General features: G+C 32.1%; 1 protein-coding gene across 1 annotated transcript in view; it reads right to left on the bottom strand.

Moving 5' to 3' along the window:
* Nucleotides 1-13,094, bottom strand: part of LOC112679214 (serine/threonine-protein kinase BRSK2) — a 57,630-nt gene extending 44,536 nt beyond the window's left edge. The window contains exons 1-3 of the mRNA XM_025548928.1: nt 13,003-13,094; nt 4,668-4,753; nt 3,814-3,954 (exon numbers count right to left, since the gene is read on the bottom strand). Of these exons, the coding sequence (XP_025404713.1) occupies nt 3,814-3,954; nt 4,668-4,732 (206 nt within the window). The 5' untranslated portion in view covers nt 4,733-4,753; nt 13,003-13,094. The remainder of the gene's footprint in view (nt 1-3,813; nt 3,955-4,667; nt 4,754-13,002) is intronic.
* Nucleotides 13,095-14,341: the final 1,247 nt, after the last annotated feature.

Raw genomic sequence — 14,341 nt, 5'->3', positions numbered from 1 at the left:
AACATTCAGTTTATTCCTAAATTTATTTAAAAAAAAAAATAATGCAGAAAGAACTCGTTCACACGGAATAGCCCATCAATTTTTTAAGAGCAATTTTACCAATTACTGGATAGTCTTGCCAAAAATTTAATTAAAATGACACTAATGGTGCAGTTTTAAAAAAACGACCGTATAGTTTGATCACATGAAAATCCAATCGGCAAATATTATTCACTTTCTTATATTTAATATTTTCAATATATACGTTAGTAATCTTAATATTGTGAACCGCTGTTGTAGTTTATCAGACCTCGAGACGTCATTTATCGACGATTCGAGTACGTTATTAACAAACCCTCCTCTTTCGTCACATTAGGCAAGTCCTTCCTCCGCGCCTCGACTCACCGCCTAGACAAGGACGATGCTGATCACCAACGCAGAAACTATTCTCCCAGTTAGTTGCAATCCCGTTCCTCTTCCCGTACGATTTTCGTATCATTTTTCTTTTTTCTGTTATATTATTCTCTTGGGTCACGTTGAATTTGTATCTTGACCATTGGGCTACCTGTCCGTGTTCTCGACAGACAAATAAAAACGAACGAGATAAACGCATACGCATTCATTCCGCGTCACTGTCAAGATGGTGTGTACGGACATCGATTAGACGCGTGTTTTTTATTTTTTTTTTGCAAATCGCTTTTCGACCTTAACCGCTGTAACTTTCTGCTATTTCCCGTACCACAAGCGCACATACCGACTCTCGCGGGAATGCTGTGTTGAGATGCTCCTGCGTCTACACGAACAGGCCGCGTTGAACAGCACAATCCATTAGTTATTCGTTTTCACATAAATCCGTGCCTACTTATTGGCGGTCTGTTCGCAGCAACGCGTATCTAATAACAGTTTATAAACATCGAATCGATCTTATAAACATTTGTAGCACATTGCTTACTCACGGTTTCACCGAGCTCAAGTGCACGGACCACCACTGTTAGCTTATTCGACATGCGAACACGACTCGCATAAATCGCCTTTACCAGTTTCAGTCGGACCTGCCCGTCGAAAGGAATACCATATCGTATTTGGAAAAATATACGGATTTAATGATCGCGGCTACGATGCCAGCACGCTCCCGGTCTAATTATTACGTAAATCCAGAGCCGACTTAAGAAAATGTAGTGCACTAGTAGACAAAATAAAATTTTGAAATCTTTAAAAAAAAAATTGACGTCCAATCCTAAAGTAGTCCCTCCCTCTATTTTTATGTGACATATCTACATGTAAAATATTTAAATTTTTTATTTTTAAGAAATAACAAGTAATGTTGGGATTATCGGGATATTTTTAAACATTTTTTTTTTATTTTAACGTCAAATTTGTAAAGTTATATAATTTATTATAAAGTCATTAGGTGTAAGTATTTGAATTTTAGGAATTCATATGATCAAATATTTATTATTATAAAAATATTGATAAAATAAAAGAAAAAAACTTAATTTTATTTAAAATTGATTTATCTTACTTTTAGTGAAACAAAGCTCTGTATAAGTTTGTCCATGTCTGATTCTTCAGCAATTTCGTTTTCAGTAGAAAGATTAACTAATCGGTCTTGAGAAATATTTGATCACAAATATTTTAAGTTTTGTGAAAGTCATCTCAAATATTGCAGCAGTTACAAGTTAAGTCAATATAATTCTTAATATCACATAAGTATTGGAGTAGATTTCTATCAATTTTTATTTTTTTATATATGTTTATACTCAAGAATTGATTTCGGAGATCGATAGAAATAAAAAAATATACGAGTCAATTTTGAAAATGCCACCCCTACTAAAGTGCCGCTCTAGGCAGGTGTCTATAAACAGCCTTGAGCCGGCTCTGTATACACCAGTTTGTCATAAAATTCCGCAACTAGTGGCGTAGCCAAGGGAGGTAAGGGAGCTATTCCCTTCCCATATAGGTCGTGTCTATGTGTATGTACTGTACTGGTATGTTTATATTTAGTGTTTAAAAATTTTAAAACTTTATGTTTTAACTAAATGTTGAAGAATAACGGGTGTTTGTTTTTGACACAAAAGCTTATTACTTCTACCGTGATTATTACTTCTGTATTTTTGGTGATTATCAAGAACGTTGTGGTGTCTTTCGTTTAACACTATCATTTTATAATCATTATAGTTTTTGTACCACGTTTATTATTATTCAAGCTTATTATTTCAACAGTTTGTAGTTGTATCTTATAAACCATTAAGCTTTATCCGTCATCTATTATTAATTATCCAAAATATTTTTCCAACTCTAATACTGTTGAGTTACGTCGCTACCATGTAGTCCGACCAAGTAATTCGGATAAAATTTGGTAGTTATAAACGTTCAATATATTTTTATGTTCTCTCTCTCTCTCTCTCTCTCTCTCTCTCTCTATCTCTCTCTCTCTCTCTCTCTCTATCTCTCTCTCTCTCTATCTCAATTTTTCTAAATTCTTTCATCACTATTTTCACTTTTTTTTTTTTTTTTTTTTTTAAGTAAATAAAAATGTATTTATAAAAATCAGTACTTGTACTATACGGTAAATATATTATAATATGACATGCTTGCGTTATAATTAAATAAAATGTTTTCTTTCTATGCGAAAAAGCTAAAACATTTTAACAACAAAATCATTTCAAGTCATTTTAAGCATTGATGAATAACTAATCGATAAATAAAAATTAAATGAGCACGTAGTCCAGTAATGTTATCAGATAACAACTATAATTATTATGATAATATCGTTATTAAAACGCTACGCCTATCGGTTGGTTTTTTCACAAGCTCATGTATCATGCACGTTTTTAAAGTACTCATCGTAGAAATATTATTTTATCGTACTTCATTTTCATACGCCCTCGACAGGTACGACAAAACAAATTGCAATCAATAATAAAATATCACGTATTGTAAAAGTACTACGAACGACAGCAATAAGATAATACTATTTTCCACGAACACCCTTTCAAAAATTTTGACCATGTCACTTATTGTAAGTTACAGTTATGCATAATACATAATTTTTGAAACATTTGGTCGAACAGTTATACGACAAAAATATTTTTATTTCAGTTAAAACTATTTGTTTCGTCCACATAATCAAACGAAATCGCATACTGCTACATGTTTTCAAAACTTCGGCGTCAAAAGAAATGTTGAACTTGCAACCGCGTAGAGTGATGAAATAGAATAACGTGACTAAAAATCGATGTATCACATCGTGCTAGATGTAAGACGAAGAGTAACGTAGGCTCATTAACGGTATACAATCTGTAGGTATGCCTTACGGAGTATGACGGACTCGTAACCGAGTGGTCTAGTGTACCACGTCAAATTAAACAACCATCTGTAATGCGATATTATACTGTTTATGATTATTATTTTTTATCCTATCATCATATTTTCTACGAGTACCTACTCTCAATTTTTTCGAAAGAAATTTATTTCATCTAACTCGGTTATCCACTGCGTCTTTGGATATCATAAACATTCTTAATGTCATAAATCATTGCAAATATGTAATAAAACATGACCTACAAACATCATTAAACTCTTCAGATTTATTTTTTTTTAATGGTGTATTCTCCTGTAATACTTGCCAATACGTGGACACTGGTAGTTGCGCATAAAGAATACGTCACGATAAAATATTTTAAAAATTAAATTACAAATCAGTGCACACTTCGACGCAGTTACGTCAAAAGCTCGATAATAACTGTATATTTTTGAACGCAAGAAACGTAATTTGATAACAATATCCTCGCCCTTATTGACCGATAAAAATAAAATAAAACAGATGCTCACCATATTAAATGACTGTGACAAAAGTCCAACGCAGAAATTATCTGTCGGAAAAATCTTCTCGCTTCTTTCGGCGTCAACCTTCCTTTTTTGACTAGATAATCGAATAGTTCACCGCCTGACACATGTTCCAGTATCAGGTATCTGAAAAACATCATAGTAATCGTCGTTATTCAATAGTTACATAATCAAGTCGAATTACGTTTGAATATTTTAATTTTAGTGTTTAATTAAAGTTTTATGGGTTTTAATCAAAATATGTATCATTTATTCTACTTTCAAGTATTTCATATTACAAGAAAATTTATGTTTTCAACCATAACCATTGTTGAAATCGACTAACAACACAATGTGGCATGATAGAAACTTTTCGTTTATTTTTATTCAACGCGTTATTTCATAGTACAGTATTCGATATTCGTTTCAGAACAAGTCGTTTCGACTTCAAATTCAACAACGATACCTTCCGAGTACTGATCTAACAACAAAACGATTGAAATCGTTGACACTTCTTTATATTTATTATACTCATATTTTTTTTCTTTTCTTTGCACTGGTGATATTTTATTAATTGGACAAATATTAAAATTGATTCGTTATTTTCAATTGGAATTAAATATTCACATTTTGTCGTCGCGTCGACGATTGCGCTTGTTTTAAGAAAAAAAAAAAAGGAATTATTAACACTAGGTGCTAAAATTAAATTTATTTTGCTCTCAAATACTCTGATAAACGTTATCATGATATTATTCGTGTTACGATACGGAAAGGATTATTCCGATTTATGATAGTGATATATTAGTACATCATACGATAAACGTCGGAGAAGTATAGTGTTATCCACCGATTTAACTTACAAGTATCGTTTGTTCTCATAGACATCGGACAGACCCAAAACGTGTGGATGGTCGATCAGTTTCATGATAGCGATCTCTCGTTCCACCTGTAAAACGAAACGATAGTAAATTAGTACTACAACATTGAACCACGTTTAGATTAATGTCGAGTGGGAGGCAGTAAAATTAACCCGAACCACGGTATAACGGTGTGATAATATTATGTATGTCGTCCGTCCTTTCATATAAGTTTGTTTACAACCACATATGGTCACACTATAAACTTTATTCTCCTATGTGCTGCCCGTGAACGTGTTATACATAGCCAGGTAATCGAAAGAGACTGAAACCCAGAAAAATTTAAAACCAAGAACTGAAACCCAGAGATTATTGAATCCGTTTTTTTTTCCAAAACTGGAACCCTGAGACTAATAAAACTACTCAGTTTCAACTCAAACCCGATGTTCAAGTTCATCGAAATCAATTTAAAAATGTTTTACCATGTAAAATTATAAAAATAATTTGAAATAAATAAATAGGTAAGTCAAATATTTTATAATGTTGAGGCCAGGTGTACAATTTTAATTTATCTTTAAACTTTATTCTCGAAGAATGGAAATTTAAAATTGAAATGTGTGTTTTTAATTTTTATTCGTAATCGCCGATGATGTACTACTTATTGGGTAATAGAGAAGATTATAAAAATATCATTTGGTTTATAGGTTTCATTGCAACTGTTAGTTTTTTTTTTAAGTATAAAGACATTTTAACTTAAATATAAATATATATACTGTTATCATACATTAAATACATGTTTTTTTTTTTAAATTAACATTCTTAATACTATATTTATTTCTCTTCAAAGAAACAGTTAATGATTTCCCTAGTAATAAAACGAGAAAAACAAACTTCAAAGCTTAGGTACTCTGCATTAATAACTTATAAATATAAATTGTAAAAAAAAAAATCAGTAAAATTAAAGATTAAAAAAAATTTCTTCACATAATTTTTTTAATCGGTAAAAAGGCGTTTTTTTCTAAGTTTTACAGGGGCGCTAGCGAGTCTTTCTGCACCACTGGTAATAAGAATAATCCATTCTAGACTGAATATTCGTTAATCAACAATGTTTATTATTTTTAAAAAATAATTATGTGTGGTAAATGTTTGTATTTAATGTTAATAATTTTTACTGTTTTCATTTGTAATATTGTCATTATTTTTATCATTTAATTTGTATATTGTCCTTTACTGTGGATTTTGAACTACTGCCTAACAAAATTTTTACCAAAGTACTATCAATAGACAAGTAACTTTCTATTGTTTTACTGACATTTAATTTATGTCAATCTATCTAATGTTTTTAATGTAAATATTTAAGTAGCAAACCTTAATTATATCCGTTAACCCAACCCAATAAAATCTATAAGCCGGTTTTAACCTTTCAGTCAAAACCCTAGAGAACATATAACTCAGCTTTAACCCGTTAACCGAAATCTACGATAAAATTTACCAGTTTTAAATGCTTGATATGAGCACATAGTGGCGGATTACGTATCCGATACGAAACGCACGACGAAAGTGAAATAGTTTGACGGGTGATGCGCATAACTTTACAACAATCGTTACCTACTTGTGCGGTTATGAAATACGCGTTATTTTAATCATAACATCGATAGACATTATCTAAGGGATAATATTGCTTTGCGATATATTGCATTATACGGGAAGCATATTTGTACATTAACCTTTATAACATTCTAATGCCGTGGTTTTCAATTAGTCGGGCGAATTAAATCGAACTATGTACACCTCGTAAACAACATATATTATGCACGGTCGACTGAGCAAACAACCGCTGTAGCCGGTTCACTTGTGTGGTTCAGTACCAATACTCCACTCGCGTAACGTTAGTTTCTATAATGATTATTATTACATGTATTAATACAAATAATGATTTTTAGGTCCACGAAAGAAAAACATCTAAGCTTATTATAATAATAAACGCACGCGGCATAAAATACTATTGATTACATTTATAATACATTAAGGGTATAACATTTTAACTGCACCTTAACATCTGTAAAAAAAATAAATCAAAATCGTCTCAATTATAATGCGGGCTTAAAAAGTTGGATGGGTTAAAATGGGCCAAAAGAAAATTGTTCACTTGAGGGTTCGTTGCAGAATGAACGGAAAACGTCGAGTGTTTACTTCTGGCACATTACAAATCATAATTATATTTTGAACGCATTGCATTTCGATCGAGTATAACGGTTCAGGTATCAGCTCCGACTTTAAGCCGTCTGTCATATTTTCACCGCTCGCTCAATCGTCCGTGCCGACTGAGTGTGTAATGTATTATCCGAACTCGCTGCAAGCGAACAACGCACAAAACATATCATAACTCACGTAAAACTAACAGTTTTGCGTTTTGCTTTTGGCGGTATGCACGTATTATTTTACATTGTTTTCTCCGCCCCTTGCCAGCTTCGATCTCTTTCTGGCTTCCGCGAGTGCACCACCGAAAACGAAAAATATTTAATCTCGTCGACCCTTTCGACTTTTCCCACGTTAACCTGACCGCGACAGTTGTTCCAAATCGACCGTCAGAGGTGGCGTGAAGATAATTTTCCAACGAAGCAGTCACTTGTATCGAGCACCCATCCCAATTTTTGGATCCAGAGTTCAAACGTGCTCGTAAGCACATAGGTAATTACAATTAATGGGTCCAAACATAATAATGTATGATAATATTTTACGTTAAACGTGTAAGCGATGCATTTTAAAATGTTCTGTTATACGCTACTGTCGTTTACCCGCCCACCCCGTCTTAGCCATGGAGCAGTTGCTTCAACGAACCCCGTATTGCGCCCCCGCTGACGACCGTTCCGCTGAGAAACCAACCCTGTGTGAAAACGTAGAACGCCACACGAGCGGAGTTGATCGTGTATTTTAAAATACGTATCAAATAATACGGTCAAACGCGTAGCAGCGTGCTCATGGCGTATTAATAATACTCACCATGCCGTGAAATTACGTTCAGAGTCCGTATACTTTATACGATAATCGAAGCGCAGGTTTTCGCCGGGTTTGACACGCGTATTAACATCGACCAGCTATTCTCGACGAACACAATATTATATTATAACGAGTTGATCAATAGACAAACTATCGGGATTTGTCTTTTTCCGGAAGTAATACTCGTAGACGTACACGTTCACTTGATTCACACGACGTAGAATAAGATTAATTTTTTTAATTATTAACTATAATTTTTTTTTGTCTCTATTTAATATTATTCCTACGGAATTCGTTACGTATTTGAAACAGTTGAGGTCGGTATTTATTTTTAATTATATTTTTACCTATTGTTACTAATTTGGTTTTGTCTAGTTATGTTTGATTTAATGGGTTGAATAAAAGCTAGGTATAAGTTCTACATTTTTTTTAGATTAACGTAAAATCTAAAAAAAGATTGTAAGCCATCGACAAAAAATTATTAAAAAAAAAGTTAATATTTTTAATAATTGATGAGAATAATTTAGAATTTTTTCAGTTACTATACCCAATTATATTAAATTACATTAATCTAATGGGATATGGTTACTGAAAAATTGTAACAATACTATAACAATAATAATCGCTAACCGTTCTGTTTTTAATTCTTTTACGGATTATTAAAATAATTTAGATTTATTTCATTTTTTATTCTTTATTACTTTTTTGCATTAGTTTTATAGATTTAATAAGTATTTGTTCCAATGATTATAAAATAATGTAATTTTTCCTTGAATCACACAATCAATAAAACACATGGCATTGGTTATAATTTATGCGTCTACACACATTAAAAATAATAAATTTGTGAGGTCATAATTTTCGAAAAATAATAAAAACTATAATATAGAGCAACCCAAATTTGACCTAAAATGTAATACTATACTACGAGTTTTTTTTTTTTTACATACGTCCATTATTATTTTGTTTTTCTTTTACTCACAAATAGTGATATGAACCTAGTTCAATCCTAATCGTATCAAGTTATTATCACTATTTTCTTATTTTCTTTAATTTATAATTAAGGAATATTGTTTGTTTTATGTTCGATATATAGTCCCTAAACGTTTTAAAAAAAAACCAATCACACTAAATCTAATTGTTTCTTCTAGAATTCATTAACAATGTTTAGTTTAAATTCTGCGTCTCCGTCTGTATAATATGCTATGAACGATTATCGCACTCGCACACTTTTTCAATTTAATCTTCGTAATGATCACATACGTGAAATAGTATTATACGTCACTACATAGATTATAATTATTAGTATTCCGTACAGTGAATACGATCTAAAAGTAGAAACATTATGTACGCTTTAGGGTATCGAAAAACGGTTATACCAAAAAATTTGTGGACACTTCTTATAATATAATGTAAGCTATAATAAAATGCCATAATTGTGTTAACATCCAAAAATGTCGGCGCAAAAAAAAAGGATATAGGTACTCGTATAAATTATAACAGGAAATTATTTATACATGAATTTCTAGAACATTTAAGGTTAAGCATGTTAATTCAACATGTTATTTAACTCGTTAATAAGTTAATCTAAAGAACCGTAAATTGAGTATAAAATTAAAAATTATTTCTCTTCTTTAATAAAGTTAATAAAATTTTAAAGTTCCTAATAATACAGAAAAAAATTAACTTTAGTCAGTTAATAATAAGTAGGTAATTTCTTTTTTTTAATCTAACAACAATGAAATGTTTGTACATTATTTTGATTTCCAATGAAATAATGTATTCGACTCTTATAATATCGATTTTTTTTTATTAGTAACAATGAAACAATTAGAAAAAAAATAAAATTCCAGAATTTTGATTAGGAAACATATTAAGTGACCATAATTTGATACTATTTATTTAACTCGTTAAATAAACAGTATCTAACTGTAAAAAAAAAAAAAAAATTGACTCGTTACGTAATTAAAATTTATGACCCGTTCATTCCCTACCTCAGGGATATTATTAGAAAATCACTCACGCATACTCATATAGCGATTTTCACGTAAAATAAACATGGCAAATGTAAACGAACGTGTGTATATGCATATAATGTTTGGAGAGAAAACAATGTTTTTCAAAACGATTTTTCTGAATCACTTAGTGCGACCCAAAGACGACCGTGTTCGTACACGGTCGTCTTTGGGTCGATTAGGAGTTAGCATTAGGAATCGATAATTCTTGAACTTGTAATGTGGTCCGGTCGTAAAGGAACGGATCCGAATGCAGTCGAAGATCGACTATCATACAATAGTGACGACGTCTCGTTTGTTATTATTTGTTTTCGTATTATACTGGATTCCGGAATGCTGCGAGTGCTTCTTCCCGCAGTTTGTTTGCCAACCGCGCGGCATTGTTGCCTTTATGTTTTTAATGTTTTGACTCGCAGGTTTATTTTCCCAGACACCGTTCCCCCGGCACGTCGCTGGAAGCCAGACGACTTTTGTTTGACTTCCGAAATGCCACCGAAGAATATCTAATGCGTATCGACGCATTCGTATTCGGCAACGGAAATCCGAGTTTCACACTACCTATACGTATCCCCGTTGCACTCTTTCGTTTTTCATTCGGGCACGAAACGTTAACGTCGTTTAACGCGCAGAACACGCGATCGGTACTTGAGTTTTTACGTACTTGTTCCCCGCGTGTGTTTCCGCGTACTATCTACAAGGCCACAGAGAGAGAAACCCGGGCCCGGGGCGTATATCTTAAGGTATATCTTAATTTTTTCTGCAGTGTTCATTAAATTCTTATCATAAATTGTGTTTAATTTTTAATAATTTGTAGTCTATAATTTCTGGGCCCTGGGGGGATCATCTTCCCTCCTTTCTCATCAGGTTGATTATCTGACCAACTCGGAATGGACGTGGCAGCTCCACTGCCATACCGTAGACGAAACAATAATATTTGTGCCGACGTCGTCGACTGGTATTCCGTTCGGTTCAATCGTACCCGATCGGAATAATACCGTTTATGCACACCAACTCTGGTCGTGGCCGGCGCTGTTGCGGTCGATTACGCGGTAACGACACGTGTATTAAGCAGGACTTACGGGATTTATACATTTTCACAGAACTTATAACAGTATTGTGCAACATTAATGCTGCGTGGTTATGGCGTGAGGATATCGCGAAGTATTACGTATTGATCGGCAATTTGACGGCATTTCGATACCACGCGAGGGTGTCGGGATTTGGTAGACCTAACTCGCGGAACGGCGTACGTTTTGTTTCAAATACTGATGAGCATATAGCGCCTCGAGGATATTATGATTGTTATTATTTCTATTATTACTAGCCGTCGTCTGCGGTTGATATCGATGCATTGTAAATACATAGCGGGCTTGCGGAGGAGAAAAACCGTTTGGAACGCAAACTACATCACAACAGGGGATGGACGAACAATATTCGTGGTGTTGGAAAAATAGAATCTTAATAAAACCGTTCTGAACATATTTTCATAGTATTATTTACGATAACGAAGAAATGAAACTCGTCAAGTGGATTCATGGATACTAAATTACATCCCGACGAACATACGAGTAGGCCCTGAATATAGCCGACCACGGTTGGTATGCATTTTCAGGTTATGATGAATAGTTATGTGTAATGATGAATTTGAAAAAATCCGGAATATCTAATTAATCGTACGAACTGCCAAAATAAAGCAATGTTTTTAAGTTTATAAAAATGTGATCTACAAATTATAATTATTGCCAACGTTTAAAAAAGAATTCACGATTTATTTTCACAAATTTGTATAGAATAATGCTCTGTGCATAGTTTTACACAGGTTTTCATTAAACATTCAAGCTTTTGAATTATTATAAAAACACATCTGCGTTCTAATTTTTAGATTTACATTTGAAAATGTATTTTTTTTATGAACATTATTTATTCTTGAAAAAATATAGCTCTATCAACTTCACTGGAAGGATTACTGTGTCATACACATAAAACTATTATAATCTACCCATTCACTTAAGTTCGGTCTTGTTAACTATTTACTCCTTAGGTGATTTGTAATAAACATAAAAAAAAATATGTTTTTTAATTTTGTTTTTTGTTCTGACCAGTATAATTACAGTCGAAAAAACCTTATGAGCAATTAAAACGCTTTATTGAATTATTTACGCATGTAGTACGCACTTGCAATGTTAATCAAGTAAGATCACTAGACGCATTTTTTAATTATGTTGGCTATTTTAAAATGATTATGCACAACGCTGTTAATGCAATATTTCAACTAGAAATTAGTCGTTCCAATAATATTATAAATCGTTTTGCCATCGATTACAAAAAAAAAAAAAAAATGTTTTCTGACACTGAGCTTTAAGACTTTTTTTCAAATAAAGGTACTAGAAAGTAAGCTCTTTTCGATAATCTGAAATAAAGTTTATAATTTTTCTTTTTATAAAATCGTGTTTCAAAAATGTCAATATTAATCACTAAAGTAATTACTCATATACATATATATATATAAAACAGTCAACCATACTCGAGTCTCGATGAAAACTCTTCGATCGAATTTAAAGAATAATTATTGAATACTATAATGAAAATAGGGAACAAGTTATGATTTCCTAAGCGTAACGAAGAACTGAAACGAATCTTATTTTAAATCAATAAGGGACTGCAAGCTCATTAGTTTCATAAAAAAAACTTTTTCCACGCTGGTACTATTTCTTATAGTTAATACGTAATATATTGTGTATCTTATTAATTTTATTTATCGATGTGAATATACACTTTATAGCCATAACAATTTCTTACGTTGCTTTGCTCAAACTATCCGTCAGTTATCAAGGACGCATGATTTAATTCAATTTTCGAAAATCCACCGAAGAAATGAGGTCCTCCTTTTTTATGATTACTCTTTAATAATGTCGGAACGATCAGACGTAAAGTAGTTTGTATGAAGTCGTCAGCACACAAATTAGGGGTTCGTAAATCGTCATGTTAATAAATATCACTATGATCAATTAAACATAATTGCGTGTATAGTACCCATGACGGAGATAATTGCGTTATGAATCAGTTTTATTTCATTTTCAGAAACTTAACGTACAATTCCGTAGTTCTTAACCCAACTACGTTGTACAACCACTCGAATATTTTAAGCAAGTGCGCATGTAATCGAAATCGTAGCAACTGAATAATTTGAACTTATATATATATATATATATATATATATATATATATATATATATATATTTTACACACTTAAATCGTTCGCGCGCGCGTTACGATGGGTGATCAGCCTCGGGTGCGCTTAATAAAATCAAAAACATAATTACCTTCAACAACACTGATTCGCTCAGCTTCTCCCGGTTGATGATTTTTATCGCCACGTTTCTCCCGGTCACGCAATGGATGCCAAGCTTAACTAATCCTGAAATGAATTCAAACATTTCCAGTATTATGATATGTTAATATTTACGGTAAACAATAGTAATAATGTCACATTCGTTTAGGTTAAGTTGTAATAAAAACAGTAGTAATAATAACGCAGTGCATATTTATTTCGACGTAGCTATTTTGTAAGAAACGAATAAGTGATAAATAAAAACGCGTACGATTTTTCAACAATTCGATAGCTTTTAAATTATACCATACTCACGAATAATCCATGAGACTCGACGATTTTCAATTTTACGAGAGTAAATAAATAAATAATGAATATCAACAAAGTGATAAAAACATTTTCATTGCGTTTTAATAAATTACATTTTCTTCGCGTATGGAAATCCTATTAATGAATAAACATCATTTATACATGAGAAAGAAAAAAGTGGAAGGGATTAAGACTGCACAAGGTTGGAAGTCTTATATATTATATATTTACATGGCTTCGCTCGTCGAGAAAGTATTGTACTATTACCATAAAGCGGAAATCAATTACGAACCGTGGCATTTCAGAAAAATAGTTTAATTAATGCTCGATTTTCAATAATGGGTATGTGTCGATTTAAAAACTTTAAGCGGCTCAGCAGAGTTTCTACAAAATACAATTATTTATTTATGGAAATTCATTAAAAAATATATAGACTATTATAGACAGCTAAGTTCTTATTTTTATTTTTTTTTTGTTAATATAAACTAACGTTCTGTTCAAAAATAGACCTTATCGTTTTATCCGCAATAAACTGTCTAAATTTGTAACGTTTCACGTACAGTTCTTAACATTATCCTCGAAATCCAATGAAAAATTCCAATAACTCTGAACTGTATGTATCACCAACGCCCGATTTTAAACCATCAGAAAAAAAGTGTGAAGTGTAAACAATGAGTATTTTTTTATTGTATCGCAAAAGTGTTTTTTTTTTTTTAGTGAAATAGAAAATATCAAATCAATAACTCTTTAGTTCCTAAAAAAATATGTACATAGAAGAAAATGTTGGTTATTTCATATTTTTCTTCTATGTAACCCTACTGATTTAGTAACAACGCGTTATTTGACCGGTGAATATAATAATGATGCGAAAATTTTATTTTACGAATAAATATATCCTTGTTCATTGTTTCGATCATAATCCAGTCATTATCTTCGTATCTAGTTGAGCAGACAAGTCACGAACAAATCTCGTTAAACTTTTGAAACAAACCCAGAGGTGTGAGTGAATTCCGAATCCCGAT

This window comes from Sipha flava, unplaced genomic scaffold (genome assembly GCF_003268045.1).
Source record: "Sipha flava isolate LNK unplaced genomic scaffold, YSA_version1 132_pilon_pilon, whole genome shotgun sequence".
NCBI lineage: Eukaryota > Metazoa > Arthropoda > Insecta > Hemiptera > Aphididae > Sipha > Sipha flava.
Note: the sequence above shows the minus strand (reverse complement) of the source record. Positions and strands in the feature narration are given on the sequence as shown.